Raw genomic sequence first — 26,677 nt, forward strand, 5'->3', positions numbered from 1 at the left:
ACTTTTATGAATATCATTTCTTATCTATATAGCATGCTATAGTACTTGACACGAAAATGAATTACATGTTCTTAATAGATACATAGCTTGATTATGGATGATGTTATAAAGATGCACTTGATATATATACTTACATAGGTGAAGATATAATATATTTTTTTCGAAAGACTTAGACAATCTCTTTAAAACACTTACAAATAATCTAAATTTTTATTGTTATCTATATCATATTTTAAATATAAATGTCTCCATTGATTCTCTTATTACGTGATTTTAAAAAATAACTTCATTACTCATTATTATATTAATTTTATTTCATTGTAATTGATTTTATGTTTAAAGTGATTAGGATATATAACACATTTTAAATAAATTTTTATCGGTGGATATATTTTTCTTCCAATATAAAAGCATTTGATAAATAATTAACGACAAAAAAGTCTTCATTTATATTATTTTTTTTATTGTTACTTCCTTTATTTTTCTCTTGCTTTAGTTTTTAAGTAACTATCTATGAGACTCCATTGTATTTTTTTGTTTCAAGTGCATTAGTTTAAGCTAATACAAAAAAATATTTACTAACATAACAAAAAATTGACAAATATTAAGATAACCTTTGTTAATATATACTTTTTCTAATAAAAATAATTGTTAGTAAACAATTTAAATACTTCACCACCAAATAATATTACTGATAAATTATCAGTATAATATATTATATTGCTAATGTAAATTCAAAAAATCCAAACTAACAATTATGTTTTTATTAAAAAGAAATGTATATCAACTGTAGAAAGACAATTGTTATAACAATAAAAATTCTACAAACATAATGAAAAATAAGAATGAAATGACATAAGCGAAATGATACACTCAATAATTTTTCTTAAAAATGATTTTTTTCAATTTAACTATTAATTTATGTAGCATTATTATGTTAATTATGCATATAAATTTTTATATAATCCAAAAATTTATAGATGTTATCGAATAATAATTATTTATTTATATTTTAAATAACATCCTACAAGTTAAATCAAAGTAACGATAATAAAGTATTAAATAAATTTTAAATTGTATAAAATTTTGTAAATATAATCTTGATATTTTTTAGAATAATTTTAAATTTAACAGTTGAATTCCACATTATTCACTCTAATAATGTTATTAGAAGTTTCAATTCAGTTATATATATAGATTTAATCTATATATGAAATTTTTGTATCATTGTGAGAATAAAAAAAAAATATAAATTATTAAATTTTATTTAAATAGTTAAGATTAAAAAATATGACACGACTTCTTAAGTGATAATGTAATCACTTACTAAATTTTAATTTTTACCATTTATACATTGATTTCATATTTTTTATAATTTGAAAAGTTGAATAATTTACTGCATTGAATAATTTTTTATCATCGCATAATTTTATTAATTAAGAATTTTTAATGATCAAATAACGTCTATCAAATTTGATAAAATTTAAAATTTATTTAATATTTTATTAAATAACTCTATTTCAATCAACAATATATTTTAACACATAAGAATGAATTTTTAATTTAGATTACTCATTCAGTTTAATTCAGATTTAACTAAGGTTGAGTACATGGACGTGGTAAGTAAATTTATTACTAAATTTTTTTTATATATACAAAGATTTAAACTCAAAATTTTGCTTAAATAATACTGATCTATTTATCAATAGTAAATTTAATTTTTTTTTACTAATCAATAGTAAATTTTTAATTATATTAAATCTCATCCTTCAAAATTATATTATTATAATATTAAATTTTACTAAATAATTTATTTTAGTTTCCAAACCCTGGGCCATTTTAATTTACCGTTTCTCTTCTCGCATGTCATTAATTTGTTCGTTCTTGAAAGTCATCGTTTTATTAATGATTGATAAAATGCTAACTACAATACAATATAATAGTAACTTTAAATATTTTTTTATGAAAATAATATACATGATTTACATATTTATACTAATTTTAATAAAAATAGGTAAAAAAAAGTCAAACTTTCTGATGTTTATTTTTTAAGATAACTCGTGCAAAGCACAGTTGAGGATTAATTTTTTAAACACGCACTCTTTGCATGAAGAAAATTCTCGTACATGCTTAATATAAATATAAATATTTTTTTAAAGTAAGTTTAAAATATATAATAAAATAAATATTAATTTTTATTAAATTATACTATGTAATATTATAATATATAAAAATGTATAATATTGAATATTTTGTTGTTGGGGATGCAGTTTCACATGCCTTTGTCCCACACGCCACGTCGTCGAACATTGTCGTTTTTGCCTTCCACAGCGATTTTACTCACATAAACATAAAAAAATAACATATGAAAAGAGAGAGAATATTCTACCAATTTTTTTTTATAATATTTTATACTAAAGTATAAATAAACAGTATTTTTAATATGTTTTAGTACACAAACGTTAAAAAATTATTATTAAATTAAAATTCATTCACAATTATTAAAGAAGAGTATAGATTAAATAAATTAAAGACATTTTAAAAATTTAAAACATGAAGTTGTCGCTATACTCAAATGTTGCTTTGCCATCTGTTTGGTAGGGTGGACAAAAAATGAGACCTAATCCCTAACACGGTTCAAAATTACTAAATAAAATAAAAATAAGAGTTTGTGCATAAGATGATGTTTTATTTTAATTTTAATTTTTTAGTGTTTTTTTTAGAGGAGGATGTTTCAATTTATTTGAAATGAAACAAATGTTTAAATGAACATTTGAATGGGTATGAGTTTATTTTTATTTGAATATTATTAATTATAAATTTTGTATAAAATTTATATTTATAAAATTTTAATGTATTTTCAACCACTTTGAAAAGCCTATCATATGTTTAACAAAATTTCACAGAAATTATTGTAAAGAATTTACTTGAAAAGATCACCAGCAAAATTCCAACCTTCTGAAGGCGATGTCCTCTTAGTTTTATGATTAGTCAACTGATTTCATTGTCCAAAACGCTATTCAATTCATTTTCTAACTTCTTTATTTTAATTCAATTTCTTTTACGCGTTCTCGGTGCTGAAACAGGCAGAGGATTCTTGGTGAGAAAAAAATTTTAAAATACAAAATTTAATTATAATTATTCAAATAATTTTGTGTTGTTTTTATTAATTTTATTTTTAAAAAAAGTTTAAATATTTAAAAGTAATACATTTTAAATTTTTATTATGTTATATGATAAATATTTAAAACTTGTTCTTTTAAAAAATTTAAGTTCAATTTTAAAAATTAAAATTAACAAAACTATGATTATTTAATTACAATTAAAATTAAAATTTTATTTGGGTGGCGTAGTGGCATACGACAACATTAACAATAGATTTATTAAAAAGACTATTATTAAAACAGGTCACGTCACTTGAGATTCGTGTAAATCCGAATCCCAACGACTGGTGCCTTAAATTAAAAAAAAGACTTCACTGTGTAACTTTGTTTTCTTAATTCCAATGCTCACATTTTTTGTTTTTGTTTTTTTTAGATGTTTAAATTAATTTTTTATTAAAATATTTATTTAATATTTAATTATAACAATAAAAATAAACAATTTTATTAATTTATACATATAAATAAAAACATATATAAAATATTTAAATAAAAATATAATAAAATTTTAATTATGTAGTAAAATTTTATTTTTATCATTTAAAATTTAAAAAGGATAAATATAAAAAAAATAAAAAATAAACGTATATTATAGTATAAAATCAAAAAGAAAATTAAATCTAAATTAAATTATTTAAGGGAAGTATAACAGAGATCAGTCAGTAGATACAGGCAATGCGAATCCTTTTAATATTCAGTGGCAGGGTGCACCACAGGCTCAGGGAAGAGGACAAAATTTATATGCCATTTTTAAGAGTTATTTTATTAATTAAAATTTTAATAAAAAGTTAATATTTAATATTATCGTATATTATTGATATAAACTTATTTTTGTCCGTGGCACTGCATCAAAACCGGGTTAAAGCAAAGATAAAGCACTCCCTTCCCGAGCATAACACTGGTGAATATATTTTAACATGCAAAAAATATTATCATCATCATAACACGTAACATCTTCAACCACTCATATAAAAACAAAAATCACGTACCATTTGAAACATGTTCTAGGAAGTGCTTGGAAAGAGCAGTGTTAGTGTGAGTAATTTTTCTCATCTCAACTTGCCATGGAGACAGAATCTCAACCCCACCAACTAAATGTAATTTTTCTTCCTTATCCAGCTCCTGGTCATATGATCCCTATGGTAGACACAGCAAGGGTATTTGCCAAACACGGTGCAAATGTTACCATAATCACTACCCATGCTAATGCTTTGACTTTCCAAAAAGCCATAGATAGTGACTTCAGCTGTGGATACAGCATCAGAACACAACTGGTTCAATTCCCATCATCTCAACTTGGTCTCCCTGATGGTGTTGAAGACATCAAAACAAGCACTTCAAGACAAATGGAATTTAACATAAGTCAAGGAATAACGATGCTCAGAGATCAAATTGAGCTTCTGTTTCAGGATCTTGAAGCTGATTGTATTGTAGCCGATCTTCTTTATCCTTGGACAGTGGAATCTGCTGCAAAACTTGGCATTCCAAGGCTTCACTTTTTCAGTTCAAGCTACTTCACAAGTTGCACCACTCATTTTGTTAGGAAGCATAAGCCTCATGAGAGGTTAGATTCTGATACCCAAAAGTTTTTTATTCCTGGCCTTCCACATAACATAGAGATTACCACTGTGCAGCTAGAAGAATGGCTGAGGAATAAGAGTCCATTTACATATTACTTGGGGATTGTATATGATTCAGAGAACACAAGCTACGGAACACTGTACAACAGTTTTCAGGAACTTGAAGGTGATTATGAGCAGCTTTATAAGAGCACAAAGGGGATCAAGTGTTGGAGTGTAGGGCCAGTTTCAGCCTGGGTTAACAAGGGTGATGAAGATAAGGCCAATAGGGGACACAAGGAGAGTATTGAAGAAGAACCAGAGTGGCTAAAGTGGCTTAACTCTAAGCAAAATGAGTCTGTACTTTATGTGAGTTTTGGAAGCCTAACCAAGCTCCCTCATGCTCAGATTGTTGAAATTGCTCATGGGCTTGAAAATTCTGGTCATGATTTCATCTGGGTCGTTAGGAAAAAGGATGGAGATGAGAATGAAGAGAGTTTCCTGCAAGATTTCGAGCAAAGGATGAAAGAAAGCAACAAAGGTTTTATCATATGGAACTGGGCACCTCAGCTGTTGATATTGGACCACCCTGCAATAGGTGGAATTTTGACTCACTGTGGTTGGAATTCTATCCTTGAAAGTGTGAGTTCTGGTTTGCCAATGGTCACATGGCCTATGTTTGCAGACCAATTTTACAATGAGAAGTTGGTAGCTGAGGTGTTGAAAATTGGAGTCCCAGTAGGGTCCAAAGAAAACAAGCCTTGGACTAATGTTGGTGAGGATGCGACAGTTAGAAGGGAAGAGATTGCTAAGGCTGTGGTTGTGTTGATGGTAAATGAAGAAGAGAGCAGGGAAATGAAGAGAAGAGCAAAAGAACTTGGTCATGCTGCCAAGAAGACTATTGAGAAGGGTGGATCCTCCTACAACAACTTGATCCAGTTGTTAGATGAATTAAAGTCGCTAAAGATATCAAGGGCACTTGAAAAAAAATGTTGAGAAGGTGCCTTGGAATGCTTTTGAAGTTTTCAATTTGAACAAGTTAGAATTAGAATATGAGCCCAGGATTAGAATGTCATTTATTACGTGTTGATGTAATATATTTTATATTTATATTTAATGTTTTATTTTGATTAATAAACACTTTTTTATATACTTTATTTTTATAGTTTTTATTATTTTTTATTTATTTGAATAAATTAGACCTATTACAAATAAATGCTTTAATTTTAAATTTTTGATTATTTTGACTACTTTTTTTGCTATAACTTTTTTTACATATATTATTTTTGGCTGATTCCAGTTGCATTGGATTCTGCACATCTAGCGCTTCAAAATGCATATACGGATTGCTAGATTTAGAGTTTTTTCTATTTTTTATAATTTTTGAAGTTGAGGCATATTTATTGAATATTGTTGCAAGATTGCATTTAGATCCTTATTATTTAATAATTGTATTTAGACTTTTAGATATTATTGAGGCCTGCATTTTGGCCACTTAATTTACCCTAATCAGAACCTATAAATAGACTAATAAGATTCTGAATTAGGGAGAGTAATTAGACACTTTGAGCTTTTGAGACTTGTCCGAAATAAGAATTCTTATTTTTACTTTCTCTCGAACTCTCTCGTTCTTTTCTCATTCTTGCGTGGGTTAACCGTTTCGATAGAAGACTAAATCTCTCGTTCAATTTGCAGAATCCAAACGCTGTAATTTCAACTTGAGTTCTACGCTAATTGCTCCAAGTTTATTCTCTTTTTCTCTCTAATTTCAAAATTGTTTATTGCGATCGTGATTGACTTTTCTATTGTTAGATTTCAAATTAGGACTCGATTGATGCTCTAATTTGATAATTAATATGAATTAGATAAATGATTATTTAATTTATTTTGTAACTCTATTCAATTAGGTTATTCGATTGAATTAATAATTGAATTGAGTAATTGTTTAAACGTGGATTTAAATCTTTAGATACTGTGATAGTCGGAGTTACACGTAATTGGTATTTTGTGGATTGATATTTCTTAATTCATTTTTTACTTACTTTAATTCTGTTCATAATTTAATTTGATTAATTGCAATTTTTAAAACCCCAAAAACTTTGTTTGCATTTTTTAAAAAAAAACCTAAAATTAAATTTGACTGAGAATGTATCTCCGTGAATTGACTTAGGTTTGACTCTATATTACAAAATCTTTAGAAAACTTAGTTGTTTTGATAATGACTCAACAATCGTCCATCACGTGTTTGGTTCTTGAGGAAATGATCGCTTTTTTTTTTTCTAACCCTTTGAGTTCAGAACATTTTTTTTCTAACTGTTAGTTGATATGCTAGTTTTTGTGTTTTTGCTTAGTTATCAGTAGTACTTCTTAAAACCATGGAGCATGATCTCTTCTGATTTTCAAATGTACTCAAGTGAAAGTTGGTTTCAATAAAATTTTGCATGTTTGTAGCAACTTTTCTATATATCTTTGGAATTATTCTTCCTTAATTAATTAGATACATTCCCATATACATTCATGCATGAAAAAAAATAATGAATTTATTTAATATTTTAGAATTATTACTTTGATTATTAAAAATATGTACATTCATTTTGAATGTAGTGATTTATCTTTAGAAAGGTGAAAGTCATTTAATACCTATCATTTTTTTTTGGTAGAAGTCTCACCCCAAATTTGAGAGAAGCTTGTGCATCAATTCAACTAAAGAGTTAAGAATTAAGAGTAAGAAAATGAAAGTGTTTGAAAATCTCTTTAAGATCTAATTTTCCCACACCTATCACCTCTTTCCCTCTGCTACTTTCCTTGTTCAGCAAAACTAAAATAGATATTTGAACTGAGCAGAGTAGCAAATGAGACTTGAAATAAGATGGAAAAACATCAATGTATTTTTTTGCAGCTAAAGACTTGTTAGGTTTAAAGGAAAAAAGGTTTTCTGTTTTGATTTTCTTTTTAATCTTAATTACAAAACTATCATCATATTTTTATTTTATTTCCTATTTTTTAATTTTGTAAAAAAATTAATAAAAATATTTTTTCTTGTTTTGTTATTTCATGTACAAATATTTAAAAACAGAAATTTTAGCAAAATAAATTGCTTGATTTATAACTAAAATTGACACCAGAAAATGAAAACAAGAAAGAATTTTTAAACAAAACAGCTTAAGGGGGGCTATTTGAGTTCAGAACATTTTTTTTTATTTTTTATTTTTAAATATTTGTACAAGAAACACTGAAAAGTTTCTTGTATAAATTTTATAAAACAAGAAACATAATGATAATAAAGTGACAATTTTGTAATTAAAAAATAAAAAAAATATTACATACAATATGTATATGTAGTGAAAAAATGTATGTTGTTTTAATTAAATGATAAAAAAAATCACTTTATTTTTCAACTTAATATTTTCAAATATAATAATTAAAATTAAAGTCATAGTATCATACTTTTGAATCTTATATTTATTAACGATTTCAATACAACATATTAGATTTGTAAGTTAGAGTTTTTGTTAACCTTGTAGTTTAATTTATTATCTATAAATTAACAAAAATTTATTTATTTAATATATAAATTATCCAGTAAATATGTTGTATTATATGTAAAGTTTTTTTCTTATTCAATTATTTATGATAAATCTAATTCAATTTAATGTAATATCTGGATCAAATTGTTAACACATAAGAAAATTCTGAGTAATTTTGTAATGTATTGTTATGCATTTGAATTTTGTTACTTTAAAATATTTAATAAAAAATAATAATTAAAATATTTAAATTTAAAAGTAACTTAAATTATGTTTATTATATGGATTTTGTTAATCTCAGCTCTAAGGATTTAGTTTAAGCATTCATAAATAAAAATTTTATGAAAAAATATATAATTATTGTATTGAAGTTATAAAAATATAATAAATACTTTTTTCTAATAAAATTTTATTATTATTAACTGTTTATTCTCATTTCTAAGAGTTAAGGTTAACAAAACTCTTATTATATTAATGTTCATTCTAATTTTATTATTGTAAAATATATTATAAATTAAATTTAATTAAAAAATCACTAATAATAAAAGTAATAAACTTTTTAAGTACATATTTCAATTAGAATATATTTTAGGTATTAAACTTGTAAAAATTATTGTTAATAATAACATTTCTAATAATTTTATTAATATAAAAAACCATTCATATAATAAATATATTATGATTAATGAATATAAAATTTCAATGTGTTATTAAAATTTAATATGAAATTGTTTGGTTAAATTAATTACACAAAATTAAACACTAATGTATATACAAAGTTTACTGTTTTAAAATATGTTTATAAATTCAATTTAAACAAATAATAATAAATTTACTCTAAATATTAATAATGAATTTTTGTACATTTTTTATTAGTATATAATTTTAGGTATTAAATGTATAGTAAATATTTTAATAATAGCATTTCTAATAATTTTTATTAATGAATATAACATTTAGTATATTTTGAACATTTAAGACATTTTTTTTACTAATTTCTTACATATTTTTATTATTTTAAATTTTTAAAAAATTAAATTTATTCTAAAGAATAATAAAATGTTAAATATTTTAGTACATATTTTTCTGATTATATGTTTTAGACATTAAATCGTTAATAGTTAATTTTTAATAATACTGTTTAGAATTGTTTTATTAATATGAAAAAAAGTATTTATTAAATATATTATAATTTCTTAATATATCATTTAATTATATTGTTAAAAAATAATAAATTTGTTAATAATTTAAATATATATTATATATAGACAATTTCAATTATATTTTGTAATTTATTAATTATCTAAGTTTAAAATTTTGTATATTTTAATATAAATTGTAATGCATATATTCTGATTAAAAAATGGTATAAGTATGCTAAGCAGGAATGATTTTTAAGTTCAAATGAAGTTAAAAAATATATATAAAAAATAAATTATTTTTAATAGAAAATTTTTAAAATTATAAAAACGTCCATAGCCAAATCATGTAAATGTTTAAAATATATATTAAAAGAGAAAAAAAATTAAGATTATACAACAGATAGGAATCATTAATTCCGAATAATTTAAATTTATAATTTAGAATGCATGTGTCATTAAGAAAAGTATACGAAAACATCTGAAAATAAGTAGATTTGAAAGTATATATCTTCATTTAACATGCAATGACGATAGATCTGGAAATAAATAATTAGAAAGGATAGGCATCTAATGTTTCATTAGGATGAAATATAAAATTTAACATAAAAAAGAAAGAAATTAAAAAAAAGACAATTTAATAAAAATAAAACCAAAAAGTAGATGCAATCAAGAGTGTCGTGAAGAAACATGTTAAATGAAGCACAAGGAAAGGAAAGATGTTTATAAAGTATGCCAATAATAACTGGGACAAAAAGAACTGTCTTAATGATTAAATTAAGAAAAATTGTTAACTTCAGACTGAATTTAGAGTACAACTAATAACAAAATTTTATGAAAATATTTATTATATTTTTATAAATTTGATATAATAAATACTTTTTTTTATTTTTTCAAATACTTAATCTTTAAATTATGGCCTAGATAAGATATATACTAATAGTTTGTTTAAATATGAGGTGAAGTAAAGAAGAATAAATTGAGAGAAAAAAATGATTAAAAAAAACATAGTTAGATAAGTTGAAACAGAAAGGAAGTAAATGATAAAACAAAATTTTAGATGAGTAAAAAAATAAAAAATCATAATTAAAATATATTTAAAATAATATAAAAAGTTTAATTTTTTTTATTATAATCAGTTTTTAATAAAAATTATATTCATATATATATATATATATATATATATATATTGTTTTATATTATTTTAATATTAAAAAAATAAAAAAGTAAAAAAAATTCCATGCAGGAATGTGCTCCCTCTTCCATTCGATACTATTGCTTTTCTGGAAAAGAGAGATTTGTTTTTGGGACCAAACTTCTCTTTTCTCTTACCTTATCGTACCTACAACCAAACATAGAAACACATTTTCCATTTTCCTATTTCCCTCACAACCAAACATACCGTTAAGGACAATTATTTAAGTCAACTAATCATGTAAAATGAATGTCACTAACTACATAAAACAAGCTCTAGAAATTAGGTAGATTGAAAGAGAGAAAGACTCTTATTGTGTTTGGAAAGAGAAGTTTGAGCAGTCTTAATTTTCTCATCTCAATTTGCCATGAAAATGCAATCTCAACCCCACCAATTGCATGTAATTTTTCTTCCATATCCAGCACCTGGCCATATGAACCCCATGATAGACACAGCAAGGCTATTTGCAAAGCATGGTGCTAGTGTTACCATTATCACTACCTATGCTAATGCTTTGACTTTCCAAAAAGCCATTGATAAAGATTTCAGTTATGGATACTACATCAGAACACATGTGATTCCATTCCCAGCATCTCAAGTTGGTCTCCCTGATGGGGTTGAAAACTTCCAAGCCAGCACTTCAAGAGAAACGTTAAGAAAAATAAGCAATGGAATATCAATGCTCCAAGATCAAACTGAACTTCTGTTCCAGGATATGCAACCAGATTGTATAGTAACTGATCCACTTTATCTTTGGACAGTGGAATCTGCTGCAAAACTTGGCATTCCAAGGCTTTACTTTTATAGCTCAAGCTGCATCACAGCCTGTGCCATTCACTTTATCAGCAAGCATAAGCCTCATGAGAGGCTTGTTTCTGATAACCAAAAGTTTTCAATTCCTGGACTGCCACATAACATAGAGATGACTCCACAGCAGCTAGAAGAATGGGTTAGAACTAGGAGTGAATACACAGAGTATTTGGAAGCAGTATTTGAATCAGAGAGCAGAAGCTATGGAACGTTATACAATAGTTTTCATGAATTTGAAGGTGACTATGAGCAACTTTATAAGAGCACTAAGGGAATCAAGTGTTGGAGTGTTGGACCAGTTTCAGCCTGGGTTAAAAAGGGTGATGAAAATAAGGACAATAAGGGACACAAGGAGGGTGTTGAAGAAGAACCAGAGTGGCTAAATTGGCTTAACTCTAAGCAAAATGAGTCTGTAATTTATGTGAGTTTTGGAAGCCTAGTCAGGCTCCCTTATGCTCAGCTTGTTGAAATTGCCCATGGGCTTGAAAGTTCTGGTCAAGACTTCATCTGGGTCATTAGGATAAAGATTGAAGATGAGAACGAAGATAATTTTCTTCAAGATTTTGAGCAAAGGATGAGAGAAAGCCACAAGGGTTTTATCATATGGAACTGGGCACCTCAGCTGCTGATATTGGATCACCCTGCCATAGGAGGATTTGTGACTCACTGTGGTTGGAATTCCATTCTTGAAAGCGTGAGTGCTGGTTTGCCAATGGTCACATGGCCTATCTTTTCAGACCAATTTTACAATGAGAAGTTGGTAGTTGATGTGTTGAAAATTGGAGTCCCTGTAGGATCGAAAGAAAACACGTTTTGGACAAATATTGGTGTGGATGCATCAGTGAGAAGGGAAGAGATTGAGAAGGCTGTGGTACTGTTGATGGGAAAAGAAGAAGAGAGCGTAGAAATGAGGAGGAGAGCAAGAAAACTTGGTGAGGTTTCCAGGAAGACCATAGAGGAGGGTGGATCCTCTTACAACAACTTGAAGCAGCTGATAGATGAGCTAAATTTACTGAAGATATCAAGAGCACTTAAGAAAGCAAATTAGATAATTGAAATGGAAAACTACTTCTTGTGTTTAGGAAGTGTTACTGATGAAGGTTATAATAAAATGAAACCACTTCCAAGTTTCCAGCTATTTAAGTTCTTGTTGTTAATTGTTTGTGCACTGTTCTGAAATAAGATTTTAGTTTTTATCAAGCCATGTTGCATGGTGTAGTTCAATGTTTGCGGAACAGCATCATGAATCACAAAAGTAAACCATTGTTGCCAGCAGCAAGTTTATTTGAAATAATGTCAGTTTGGCTTTTCTAAACCCGTTGAACATTGTGTTTTATTATTATTATTCATACAGAAGTTCATCTAATAATTCAATATATCTTGCAAAATAAACGCACAGATCATCACTTTAGCTTCTCATTGTAACTTTTATTCTTTTATGGACACCTTTTGATTGCAATTTACAATAAATAAAACAAGGCTAATTTTATAGTCCAAGGGTAAGGAATCCTAAATAATGTTGTGCATTATGGATAGGTTTATCTTGTTAAACCATGTAGCCCCTGGCAATAAATCACAGATGATTTCAGGTTATTTTTCTTTCTTTTAATAGGATAAAAGATAGCATTGAGACTTACATGATTAAAGGGAATAAGACGATGAGTCCCAATAATTTTAAGAGTAGTTTTAAAAACATCATTCAAATTGTTACTAAATTTAATATATCATTAAAATTAACTACATTTCTTAATTCTTGTGAAGTAGTTAAGAGTATCTTATATTTAAGACCAGGTAGTATATTGCAAATTGAATTAATCAATAATTAAATGAAGTGCTTTCCTAAGTATGTACAACTTTCAATGACTTTTTTATGTGCTTCAATAGTACAATCACAAGAGAGGATACGTGTATTGGTCTTAATTTATTGTTTTAGACGAGTTAACAAGAGAGGATACAATTATGTTAACATTATTATCAGTCCTCGTGATCATCGTTCGTCGTCGTTGTCATTGGAATTATATCACAATTATTATTGTTGTTAAAACATTTATTAATTATCATGTCTTACCTAGTTATTTTTTTTCTGTAATATTTTTATTATAAATTACAATAAATATATTTTAATAAAATTAAGAAGTATGTTTGATAAACAAATTAATAAGTGTACTAAATTGTTTTCAATAACAATTAAATTTTATCATTTATTGAGATTAATGTTAATTACTAAATTACAAAAATATCACTAGTTGGGTTGAAAATCAGAGTAAGACTTTAAAAGAAACTTTAAATATTATACAGAAGGTAAAGGTAAGCTAAAAGTGTTGAAAAATTAAATTAACATTAAGTGTAAAAGTTAGGTGTAAGAAATTAACTATAAATGAAGTTAAGTTGCAAAATGTAATTAAATAAAGAAATAAAAATTGAGTTAAATATATATAACTAAAAATATAATCCAATTTAATGGTCAAATTTTTCACAGTACCCAATACTAATAATTCTTTAGTTGATTGGTTCTAAACTAATTATAGATTCCTAATTCCATAAGTAAAAAAGAAGATAATCAACATTAAGTTTAGAAATCAACATGATCATATCATTAGAGATTCTTATTCCTAGATAATTCATAATGAGTGATTTAATCTAAATCCAAAAAAAGATTACAATTTTTCAGTTGAGTTTCTTTTCATCAACTCTAAGTGCTAAGAAGCAGAGAAACATTAAACTTTGAATTAAATATGTTAGATTACAGATTGTATTTGAATTATCTTTAATGTTTAGTTCATTGCAATAGACAAAGGATTAAGTTCATCATTTCTCAACCCTAATAAAATTAGCAAGACATAATAGAAATAAAGAAGAAAGAACTGAAATATATTACAGAAATAAACTCCATATTCAACTGAAGAAAAATTACAAAAAAATATAAATATAGGAATCACTATTCCATTAAAGAATAAAAAGAATGGAGGGATGTATCCTTACTTTCCATTAAAAACTCATACAAAAGAGAAGTAAACATGGAATGAAAGACATCCATGCGTAAAAATGTATAAAAAATCTAAAATTTTGTGTTTGAAAAAGTGTAATAAAAAATGTCACCTTTAGCAAAAAAAAATTCTATTCTTACATGTTCTATCAAGCTCATGTTCCCTCAATCAGTTATGCATGTGCCTAACAAAAATATTATGCATTAATTCAACTTCTTTTCTTTAAATTCAATTGTAATTTTTTATCTGAACCGTTCAAAAACTAACTGCAAACTATTAATAATTGAATAACTCATTCCAGTCCAAGTAATAACATCTTTCTATTGAATATTCTAATTAATTGCATTAATCTTAAATTATTTACTCAATGAAATGTGTTATAAGTGTTCAATTTACTACATGAGTCAATACTCATCGATGTTCATTTACAAGTTCTAGATTTATGTAACTTTTAAAATTTATAAATTAAAATAGAAAAATATTTAAAAACTATAAAAATATAAAGTAACTGATTGACTTAATATTTTTTAAATTTGGTCTTATAAATACTTAACTTATTAAAATAAAAAAAATAAGTAATTATATTAATTAAATTTATATTAATTCAAAGATACATGTAGAATCAAATGGTCAAATTAATGTTATATATTAAATGAAAGAATGTATCCACTTTCATGGATAAATGATGGACTTCTTAAAACAAATCTTATAATAAATAAAGTTATAAAAAGAATTTAACAATAAATGTACATAAAAAAAAGTACTTATGTTTTATATTTACAATAAAAAATTTATTGGCAATTATTTTTTATAAATTGAATCGGACGTAGAACATTATAAGAGAAATTTAAAAATAACTAGTTGAAGAATATAAATCCTAAAAAACATACGGACAATTCACAGGGGCAGTAATAAAAACATCCAATGAAGCATAAGCAAGAGAAACTAACATAAGCATGTCCAAGTGAGTCAAGAATAAAGAATTCTTCTTATTTTGAATAACAGGGAGGACAAGAACCAGCTTAATGATCAAACAAACACGAAATGTCAATTATTTAATTCATCTGATCATATAATAAGATCATCATTACCACACGAAAGATGAAATGATCATGTAAAAGAATTTCATAAGTGCCGCGTGAACCATGCTCAAGGAAGTAGAAAGAATGAAAGGGGTATAAGCTGATTGTGTTTAGAAACATAAGTTTGAGCTGTTTTTCTCATCTCAACATGCCATGAAGACAGAATCTCAATCCAACCAACTAAATGTCATTTTTCTTCCATATCCAGCACCTGGTGGTAGACGCAGCAAGGCTATTTGCCAAACACGGTGCAAATGTTACCACTATCACTACCCATGCTAGTGCTTTGACTTTCCAGAAAGCCATAGATAAGGATTTCAGTAGTGGATACAGCATCAGAACTCATGTGATTCAATTTCCATCACCCCAACTTGGTCTCCCTGATGGGGTTGAAGACATCAAAGCAAGAACTTCCCCGAGAAATTGTGAGTAATGTTAGTAATGGAATATCGATGCATAAAGATCAACTTGAGCTTCTGTTTCATGATCTGCAAGCGGATTATATTGTAGCTGAGCTTCTTTATCGTTGGAAAATGGAGTCTGCTGCAAAACTTGGCATTCCAAGGCTTCACTTTTTCAGCTCAAGCTACTTCACAAGCTGTACCACTCATTTTGTTAGGAAGCATTAGCCACATGAGAGGTTATATTCCGATACCCAAAAGTTTTTAGTTCCTGGACTTCCACATAACATAGAGATTACCACTGTGCAGCTAGAAAACTGGGTAAGGAAAAAAGGCCTATAGGGGAAACATGGAGGACCTTCCACAAGAGTCAGAGTAAACTGGCTTAACTCTAAGCAAAATGAGTCTGTACTTTTTAAGTTTTAGAAGCCTAGCCAAGCTTCCTCGTGCTTAGATTGTTGAAATTGACTTGAAAATTCTGGTCAAAATTTCATCTGGGTCGTTAGGATAAAGAATGGAGATGAGAATGAAGACAGTTTCCCGCAAGATTTTGAGCAAAGGATGAAAGAAACCAACAAGGGGTTATATCATATGGAACAGGGCACAACAGCTGCTGATATTGGACCACCCTGCCATAGGAGGTATTGTGACTCACTGTGGTTGGAACTCCATTCTTGAAAGCGTGAGTGCTGGTTTGCCAATGGTCACATGGCCTATGTCTGCAGACCGATTTTACAATGAGAAGCTGGTGGTTGATGTCTTGAAAATTGGAGTCCCGGTAGGCTCCAAAGAAAACAAGTTTTGGACGAGTGTTGGTGTGGATGCATCAGCGAGAAGAGAAGAGATTGCAAAGGCTGTGGTTCTGTTGATGGGAAGTGAAGAAGAGAGCAGGGAATTGAGGAGGAGAGCAAGAAAACTTGGTGATTCTGCCAAGAAGACTGTAGAGGAAGGTTTTAGATGAGCTAAAATTGTTGATGATATCAAGGGCTCTAGAAAGGAATCAGATTAGATCATTGAAATGATGGATAGGACTATTCGTGTGCTTCGGCAGTGTGGCTAATGAAGGCTTGTAAATTAGATGGAGCAACTTTCGCGTATTTCTTATCCAGCTAAGCTTTCCATGTATCTAGAGTTCAGCTAATTTACTACTTGTGAACTGTTATGATATGTGAAACATGCTTTTGTAGCTGCACATGACTTTTTCTTTTTTTGTTGTTTCAATTTATTCGATAAGCTGCATAAGCATCCTAGTTAGGAGTAAGTCCGTTTTTGTTATCTAAGTTTACTGAAACCTTAGTTATGTAGTTGCTTTCTGTTTTATTTGAATAATTATAAATGAACTATTGTTGTTGAATAAGTGAGTTTTCCCGCTCCTTCTCACAATTCCAATTCTGCTCTTCGCTTCTCTGTTTGTTATGTTTTTTCTGCCATAAAACCAACAAATTGGTATCAATTTCTGTCTTCTCAGGAACGTGTAAAAATGGACGCTGAATATAATTTCTCATTAGTTGCTCCTCTAGTCTTTGATGGAAAAAAATATGATCTTTGGACTTTCAAAATATAAGCTTACTTGGAGGCTGTGAATCTTTGGGAAATTGTTGAAGAGAATTATGAATTTCCTCCACTGCCACACAATCTTACCATAGCCCATATAAAAAGTCACAAGGAAAAATTTGGAAAGAAAAGACAAAATCATGCCTCTTAACTGGTGTTTCAACAACCATTTTCACCAAGATCATGACTTAAAAGAAAAACAGCAAAAGCAATTTGGAGATTGTATGAAGGATGAATATGCAAGAGATGAAAGGATTTGAGAAATGCAATTGCTTAACTTGATCAGGGAATTTGAAGATTATAGTTTTTACCAACATGTTCATAGCATTGTTTGATGTTGGTGAACGGTGTGAAGAATAAAAGTAAACATTGCTTTTAGTAGCAAGTTTATTTGAAAGAAAGTCAGTTGGCTTCCTACTTTCTGGAAACATATTTTGTCTCTTTTCCCAAGCATATTAGTTATGTGCTGAAAGCACAAAATTTCTTGTTTCTTCATAGTAAACATAATGGCAACAAAGATATACTGCTGTCAGAATAGAAATTTTGCACACTAATTTTGTTGTTAAAGTGGAGGAACAAATCATAGTTCATAGTTCTATCGTAGCTTATTTTAGTAACTAGATGAATAAAGGATTAATTGGAAGAAGGTTCATATTCTGCCTAAGCCTGCAACCAGTTTTAGAAGAGTTTATAGGCTTGCACAAATCTAAGAAAAATCCATGTAAGACTAGAATAAGAAAGAAGAAGCATTGGAAGGATTTTAATGAGTAAATATTACAATGTCCAAGCCTGGAAAATTTTGGCAAAAAGTTACTAAGTAAATATTAAGATAAAGTCTATCACCAAATTAAACAGATTTCAATAGAAGACAAGTGCTGGAAGGATTGTGATGAGTATTCCCGTGTATTCTAAATTACATAAGCATGCAAATTTTCAGCTATGAAAAATCGGATTGATATAAAAAGAAAAATAACCAAGCTTGCAGTTGCAGAATTTCGAAAAGAGAGTACAATACTTTCAAAATATATGCACAAATTTCAAAGCTAATTGGATGTATGTGCTGGTTTCAATGTTAAGCAAATTAACAAAAAATATTGAAGATAAAAGTAATTGATTGATGCTTGAGAGATGTGGCATAGGATTTATTTTATCGTTGAATCTAAACTCTTCAGCATTTGTTTTCCTTTAAACTAATCCTATGCCTATATTGATGAAAAATTAGATGGAAATTATTTTATTAATATTCATGTAGAACTTGATCCAATAATTCAATATATCTTTCAAAATGAATGCATAGAACCTCAGTTAAGCTAATCACTGTTACCTTCTAGATTTCAAGGAGTCGTTTGAATGTTATTTGTTATGAATAAGGTTGATGCTACAATTAAATTCAAAGGGTAAAGAATCCTGAAAAATCTTATGGAATATGGATTTGGGTTTAACTTGCTGAACGCATAGCTCCTCATTATAAATCACAGGCTGTCACTTCACCTTTGCTTTTTTAGTATTAATGGTACAAGAGAGAGACTAAATTTTGGTGAAGGAATGAGCAAAATGTGAGAGAAATAATAGCACTGAGACCTACTGGATTAAACAAAGCATCAAGCACTCCTTAGAAATCCATGGTGCAGTGGGATCCATAGCAGAACCATCCAACTGTATCATAAACCACAACCACTGAAAAGGTTACAAAGCCAAATCATATTCATCCACTGTATCAAAGTGTTAAAGCATAAACAGCGCGATAAAATGTCTAATATGAAGATAGGTTAACTGTTAAGTGTCTTACATGAAGAGAAACTGGACACCATGTTATGAAATCCAAGCATTTATATGATAGGTGTCTTTCTAACTAAAGTACCATAAAAAAATAGACAAATTTGAAAGAACTAACTAACAGAATCCGTAGGCTTTTTCCTTCATCTCTTGCTCACAATTGCTTTCCTTTCCATGATAACTACATAATGTGTAATATAAATTATTTAAAAAATAACACTTGCATTTTCCATCTACCAACAAAACTCCCCTTAACAGCTCTAGAAATACAATGCCAGTCAAAATAGTACTATAAAAAATTTATGGTAGATTGTTATCAAATTATTTAGCATAATTCAAAGAATACAAATAAAATATTCATAATTAAAGACATATTTGATGCTCTTATGTAAAGTATCATTTCAATTCCAAATTCAAAGTCACAGCAATTACATCAGACTCCAAATCAACCAAAAAAAAAAATCATTCCACACATAGTAAACGACGCTCCTGCAAGAGAGAAAAAGTCAAATCGCTGAAAAGAAATCACACTTTACCGGATAAGCTAAATGTAATATCATTATACTACTTTTAATAAACCTATATGATTTTATATTTATATAAATTTTATTTCTTATTCACTTGGCCACTCTGGCACTCAAACCCTTGTTCATCAGAATAAGACACGTGTACAGCCTCTAGCAGCTGGCAATGCCTTTGTCGTACTTCACACTCTTCCAACCAATCGTATCACGCCACGTCACCACAGTAATCATCACACGCTAGTAATCTCAGACCCGGAAACATCGTTAACTTCCATAACGATTTTACATAAACAAACAAAACAATAACACATGCAAAACAAAAGATCCAACAAACTTTAATTTCTTCTTTTTCATTTTTTTCCTACTTCAATTCTTTGAAATCTGAATTCAGAGGCCTATAAATGTCGAATCAAGATAATAATTCGTCGCCAAAAATACATGTTGAGACTCCGCCAGTGGAACCTTCTGCGCCGAGGGTGAACCACCAAACGCCAGCGACGGGCGACGGCGGAGTTGCCGGAATCCTGCGGCGGTGGAAGAGGGAGGACTTGATCAAGAGAGGGTCGTTGGGGTTGAGAGGGATCGCTCTTCTTTTCTCTCTGATTTCCTTCATTGTCACGGCCAGTAACAAACATGGCGATTGGAGAGAGTTCGATAAATATGAAGAGTACAGGTAGAAATCTGGCACCCCTTTAGAGATAATTTTATTAAGATTAATGGGTTTTGATCAAAATTTGATTTTTTTAATGTTGATTTGGGAATTGAGATATAATATAAAATCACTCGTGTCAAACTCGAAGTTGTTGTTAGTATAGTCGGTTAATTTTGAGATGGTGATAATTGTTAGATAGTGGGATTTGGTTCATGAGAGTGATGAAGTTGAATTGGATTTTGGAGATGATAGGTATTTGTTGGCCATTGCGATTTTGTCTAGTTTGTACACTGGAGCCCAAGCTTTCCGTCAACTTCAGGAATTTTCCACCGGAAAACAATTGCTTCAGCCTAGAATGGCAGCTATGATTGACTTCTTTGGTGATCAGGTTTGAAATCATTTCTCTGTTATCACATTGATTTTTATGTTATCGGTACTCTTTTGTACCCAATTCTGATTCTATGGCTAGTGAGAAATCATGATTCAAACTCAGTTTGTTGAAGTTGAATTCAATTCTCATTTGGTTATTTATTTATTTGAAAATTTAAAATTGAATAATCTTTTGATTAGTTGATGAGATGTTTTGTAACGTATTGCAAATTAAATTTGTATTATTTAATAGTTAGGGAAGACTCAGCTTTAGCCGTTTTGATTGAGGCATTGAGCTATCACCAATGTCCATGAGGTTGAATTGGAAATTTTTTATTTCTCTCTGAAGTTAACTCTGGGGAGGGAATGAAATGAAAGCTTAACTAGCGTAAAACAATCAATAATAAAATGAAGTTTTTTCTAAGGATGTACAAACTTCCAATGACGTTTCAAATGCATCAAATTCAATAATGAAATCAAAAGAGGGGAAGAGTTTATTGGTCTTAGTATATGGTTTTGGACTAGTTAACGAGTCCTAATGATGGCTCTGCCATATAATATTTCATATGACCTGTGGATTGGTAGAGAGGCTGTGTTTTGAACAATTCAAAGCTTTTGACAGTATTTGTTTAAACCTCTATGATTGGCTATTTGGCTTTTGAAGGACTATGAAATGGTAGCTTGATTAGCAACATCTTTTATTGCAGATCATTGCATATCTTTTGATATCATCGGCATCTGCGGCAATTCCAATGACGAATAGAATGAGGGAAGGAGCAGACAATATATTTACAGATTCTTCAGCTGCAGCCATTAGCATGTCCATTTTTGCCTTCTTTTGTCTAGCAGTGTCAGCCCTTATTTCAGGCTACAAACTATCAACTCAACCTTATATCTGAACTTTCACAAAAACTCTCCATATTATTGTTTCATACTATCGTACTTCTCCACAAGTCACATTGAACTGTATATTTTTTCTGAGAAAGGGAGTCAGGCATCACCTCTCTGGCTCTGTGCATATGTTACAGATCTGATATTGATTTCATACACGAATACATATAATGTTGAATATGTTCTTTTACTTGAGACTATTTATTGACCAATTTGGCAAAATAAATAGAAAAAATAAGAAGTATTGTGGTGAATGCATTATTCAAGTCTGACTGTGAAACACAAGCAGCAGCAGTCAGACCTGAATTTTATTTTATTTTCCTCACAATCTGATTACTTAAGTACATAAAAAAATTTTAAAAATTTCATTTTTATTGAAATCCTACAGCTTTCAACTTTTATGCACTGAATTTATTACAATTTTTTCAGCTACATAAACTTTCTCAGTTGTGTTTTCTAAATTCATTCAGAAGTCACTTAACATTCATCATCATCAAAATTTGCAGTATGGACTACGTTTTGTTTTTAGGGTCCTCAACGACTATCGAATTGAAAATTCATCAAAATTCCTATGATTATGTTGGTGCAAATTAAGGAAGTCCTGAACTTCCCCATGCTCATCCCAGATCATTAAATAAAAACTAAAAGTTGAGAGAGCATAATGGAAATTTCCAGCACAAGCACACGTTACAACGTAATGGAATATCATTAGATTCTTCCAAAGAAACTTCTTTTCCCTACAATACAACAAAAGAATAACAGAATTCATCAGTCAATCCTATAATTAAATTGAAAATTTCTTTTGGGAGATGAACTTGACAGATGGTAATAAGTATAACAGCTATTTGCTGTCGCTCTTGCTGTAGTACTAATATAACCGAGGTAAACAAGTAAATATTCATGATTCTATGTTTATAACTTCATATTCTACTATGAATAACTAAAATCCTAAATGCTATACAAAAACATAGCCAAGATAATAATAAAGTTGTGGTCCCAAATTTAGAAGTCCTTTGACAGAAATGACTGAAGGAATGAGTCATCCTTCCTCTCATCCTTGGTCTTTGAGTATGCAGCATCTGAGTATTGTGCATGATTGGCATATGAACCAATTGATCTACTAAGAGCCGAATACCCAAAACTTCCAGGGTTCTGCAACTTGTCCGGTGAAAATGATTCTTGATTTCCAGTTACTGGAAGCCTAGTATTATAAAGTGAATTTGTGAAACCTGATGAACTTGAATAACAGTTCACTGCCGAGGGTCTAATAGGCGGTGGTACGTTGCTGTTTAGAGAATTTCTGTTCATATTATAGCCTGCGCTACCACGTGCAGCAGGTACATCATGGTTGTGTTTCCCCTCATAAGTCGTGATCACAGCTTTGATGTCGTGTGCAGCTCGCTCAACATGTTTTCTCACTGAACAACCAGGGGCTGTGCATTTGTAATAACTCCTGCAGATAGAATATTTTGAATAATTAAGTTATGGCATTGGAAATGGCATGAATTGTAACACTTAAATTAAAACCAACAACTTTGGGTCTTTGCATTAGTTAATTTACCTTGCATTTGGGTTTCCCTTGACTACTTTCTGTCCATATTTCCTCCACCTATAGCCATCATCAAGTATATCAATTTCGCTTGTGGTTTGAACAACAACTCTAGGCTCTTTAACAGTTCTACTCCCTGAGGCAGAATAGCCATCATTTTCAATATCTCCCTTCCTGAAACAATGAGAATCAGAATTAGTTATATAAACCTATACAATTTCATTCTAAAATAATGAATCGAGTCATTAGACTTTAGTTTGTTGATCTTACCATCTCTTGGCTTCTGGTCCAAGGTCGTCTTCATTTCCTCCAGAATAACTGGTTTGTGATGTTTGCTCAAAATCTTCCTCCCCCACAGAAGCTGAAGAATCTTCTTGTATGGAGACAGGCTCCATTTGTGGATTGCCTAAGGTCACAACTGATTGATCAGAAATCCCGGAGTTGGTGCAAGATGAAGAGGGTTGATGAATTGTTTGAGAGCTTGTTCTTCTAGTAGACTGTGGTTTTGGGTGGTTATGATGGCCCTTATATACTATTTCCGTAATTTGTCCATCCAAAGACCTCTCAACTTTCTTCTTCATTGAGCAATGTGGATGTGTGCACTTGTAATAACTGCGAGGATTTTCGCTCCCTTTAACTTGTTTCTGTCCATATTTTCGCCAGTTGAATCCATCTTCTGATCTCTTTTGTTCTCTAACAGACTGGGATGAATTAGTGTAGTTTAAATAACCGGACCCGGAAACTGAATTACTTTGTATTTCTGGTTTGCTTGCTGCCATTTCTGAGGAAAAATTCTGGATTGATGCGAATTCAGATTTTGTTGATGTTCTCTCAGATGAAAAATCAGTTTGCTTTGTCGGTTCATTGAATTTCCATATGTCTTGTTTCTTAAGTGGTTCCTGCTGTTCAAGTAGAACACTTAATTAGAATACAAATCAAAATAAATAACATGAATAAAAAATTTTAAGTCATCAATAAATCAAACCTTGTTTACTGAGATTATGCAGCTTGATTATATCATTTTAATGAAGTTTATTGTTTGTGAAAACATAGAAACACACTTTGACATACTTCATAGGTTAGACTTTTTTCAACATAGAGTATACCAGTCAATTTATGAACCTTTGTTTTAACTATTCAAACCGTGCTTATACCAACAAAAATAAAATGAAAAGAGAAGAACATAGAAGAAGAAGACAATTCAAAGGGCCACTAAAAACAAGTACACAATAAATTGACTTCACAAGCCATACAACAAAAGCAGAGGCTAATAATAGAAACATGACCAAATATGTCAATAACAGCAAAGGGAACAACCACCGCCCTAACAGTGTCCTTAACGGTCAAATAAGCATCCTAGAAGACACAAAAAAGGATACTTGTTTAGTTCAAACGGTCACAAAAAAACAATAGTGCTTACCACTTGAAACATGCTTGAGGAAGATTGAATTTGGGTTTGGAAAGAGAAATCAGTGAAATTTTTCTCATCCTCCTTGTCAGGTTGTTGTTCTTCACCTGAACTGTTCCTCCAGTTAAAGGTCTGGCCAGCAAAAGCCTCAGTAGTAGGAGATGCAAGAATCTAAAGCCATACATCACAACAAAGAAAACTCCTCAATTAGTTATGGCCTTTACATGAAACCAAACTTGGCAATTTGCAAAACATGCATGATGATAGTGTTTGTATTATGTAACTTACACTTGGAGAAGGAAGAAACAAAGGTGAGTTCAAGAATTCACTTGGGCTGAAACCAGATGAAAAGGCTAAATAAGAAGAAGGGGAAATTGGTGAGGGAGAAACAGGTAGTGAGGGCGGTTGAACAGACTTGAATTTGGGAACATCAAGTTCAAGTCCAACTTCATGATTAAATTGAGAAGTTCCCCAGTTATTATGATCATCCATGGTCATGTTAGTATTATTGTTGTTATTGTTGGAGAGAAGATCAGTGAAAGATGTCATCATAAATTGTGGTGGCAATGAAGAAAAGCTTGAGTTTGAATTTATATTGGTGAGTGATGAAGCCATGGTGATATAAGGAGAGAGACACAAGACTCAAGAGTGATATATAAGAGAGAGGGAGAAGGAGGGAATTGCTGCATGATTATATGGTAAAGGCTTGCAATCACCAGCAAAAGTCTTAGAAGCTGCTTCTGAGAAGGTGAAGATATGTTTGACCGTGGAAAACTAAATTGGGTCAAGAGTTGTGGGTTTGACTGGGCAGCATCATAGCCTACCATCTACCACCCTTATTATTGCAACATTATAGAGAGAGAGAGAGAGAGAGAGAGAGGCGGCTTGCAAACATAGGATATGTTATTGGATTGTGTTCCCTGTCTGATTATGTGGCACCAGCACAATTATTTGAAATCCAATGCTACGCAGCAACAATAAAATTTATCTGTTAGTTATTTAGATGTTGTTATTTTTTTATTAATTTAATTTAAATTTTATTTTAGTAAAAAACTATATTTAATGTTATTGTATATTCTTGAGATAAAATTTTAATCAATAAATGATATTAATAGTACTTAAAAATTTGTCTTAATTATATATTTTTTATTTTTATAAATGTTTTTAATTACTAAATAAATAGTTATTAAATTTTTTATATTTTTAAAATAATGAATGTATATATTTTTTATTTAATACTTATTTTATAAATAATGAAAATTATTAAAATGATATAATAATTATTACACTTTGAATTTCTAACATCAAATATTTATGGTTGTTTATTGGACCGTTTTCTGCGAGGGGCTGTTGGATATTTTTCGTTTCGGAATTGGTTAAATAACTTGAGACGTTTCTTTTAGATTTTTTTAGGTGCAAAGTTTTGTTGTTGGGATGAGTTAATGAAAAAGATAATAGACAAAGTTTTTGAGAATATGCCAATTGAGATATTTAGGTATATTTATTACTGCAGCCGAATGAGTGAAAGGTACATAAAATAAATATAAAATGTACTCAAAATTATAAGATATTAAGTTTTTGCCCTTAAATAACTATCTTATGAACCCCTTGTGCTTAATTTGTAATAATATGTAAGGTTGTATTTTCTTTTCATTTTTCGGAAACACAGTTTTCTATGGAGTATGAAAGTGTATGGGTGAGTACATATCTTATTAATTATCACTAAATTGTTGGTAGTTTTTTTTTTTTTTTTTAATAAAATATTATTAGCAGTTTAATTTAAAATGAACATTTTTTTCTAATTTAAAATTACCTAATTAATTTAAAGGCTTTAAACAACAACTTGGTTCCATGGTGTAGTGGTTAGCACTCTGGACTTTGAATCCAGCGACCTGGGTTCGACTCCCGGTGGGACCTGGGTTTTGTTCATTTCATTTTTTCTAAGAAAATGTTTTGCCAATCTTACCCTATAATTTTCTGAATCCAAAAAAGCTTGAAAAAAGCACCATTCGTAGAAAATAAGAGAAGTATAAGAACAGAATCAGAACAATTTGGAAAAGTGAAAAAGAAGTAGTGGAGTAAAAAAGAGGATG

At 29.3% G+C, this 26,677-nt stretch overlaps 4 protein-coding genes, 1 non-coding gene and 1 pseudogene across 6 annotated transcripts; 5 read left to right on the forward strand and 1 right to left on the reverse strand.

Annotated features, from left to right (window-relative positions):
• Positions 1 to 4,225: 4,225 nt before the first annotated feature.
• Positions 4,226 to 5,716, forward strand: LOC113863445 (soyasapogenol B glucuronide galactosyltransferase-like). Its single transcript, XM_027497030.1, has one exon. The coding sequence runs from the start codon at positions 4,226 to 4,228 to the stop codon at positions 5,714 to 5,716; it is 1,491 nt and encodes a 496-aa protein (XP_027352831.1).
• A 5,232-nt stretch (positions 5,717 to 10,948) lies between these two features.
• On the forward strand, positions 10,949 to 12,439 carry LOC113863574 (soyasapogenol B glucuronide galactosyltransferase-like). The gene has a single exon (XM_027497206.1). The coding sequence runs from the start codon at positions 10,949 to 10,951 to the stop codon at positions 12,437 to 12,439; it is 1,491 nt and encodes a 496-aa protein (XP_027353007.1).
• Positions 12,440 to 15,613: 3,174 nt separating this feature from the next.
• LOC113862454 lies at positions 15,614 to 16,822 on the forward strand (annotated as a pseudogene).
• Positions 16,823 to 20,110: 3,288 nt separating this feature from the next.
• On the forward strand, positions 20,111 to 21,814 carry LOC113860960 (CASP-like protein 4B1). The gene is made up of 3 exons (XM_027493541.1): positions 20,111 to 20,388; positions 20,620 to 20,755; positions 21,444 to 21,814. The coding sequence occupies exons 1-3, from the start codon at positions 20,117 to 20,119 to the stop codon at positions 21,633 to 21,635; spliced, it is 600 nt and encodes a 199-aa protein (XP_027349342.1). The 5' UTR covers positions 20,111 to 20,116; the 3' UTR covers positions 21,636 to 21,814.
• Positions 21,052 to 25,506, reverse strand: LOC113863379 (probable WRKY transcription factor 33). 2 transcript variants are annotated; one of them, XM_027496939.1, is made up of 5 exons: positions 24,873 to 25,506; positions 24,597 to 24,755; positions 23,447 to 24,078; positions 23,189 to 23,350; positions 21,052 to 23,080 (listed from the first exon to the last, which is right to left on the reverse strand). In XM_027496939.1, the coding sequence occupies exons 1-5, from the start codon at positions 25,197 to 25,199 to the stop codon at positions 22,630 to 22,632; spliced, it is 1,731 nt and encodes a 576-aa protein (XP_027352740.1). In that variant the 5' UTR covers positions 25,200 to 25,506; the 3' UTR covers positions 21,052 to 22,629. The 2 variants fall into 2 exon arrangements, with proteins under 2 accessions (XP_027352740.1, XP_027352741.1); XM_027496940.1 differs by having other exon boundaries at positions 21,988 to 23,080; positions 23,447 to 24,075; positions 24,873 to 25,352.
• A 923-nt stretch (positions 25,507 to 26,429) lies between these two features.
• TRNAQ-UUG lies at positions 26,430 to 26,501 on the forward strand. The gene has a single exon. It is a non-coding gene; the product is annotated as a tRNA-Gln (tRNA).
• Positions 26,502 to 26,677: the final 176 nt, after the last annotated feature.

This window comes from Abrus precatorius, unplaced genomic scaffold, assembly GCF_003935025.1.
Source record: "Abrus precatorius isolate BTA unplaced genomic scaffold, Abrus_2018 Scaffold3, whole genome shotgun sequence".
Taxonomy (NCBI): domain Eukaryota; kingdom Viridiplantae; phylum Streptophyta; class Magnoliopsida; order Fabales; family Fabaceae; genus Abrus; species Abrus precatorius.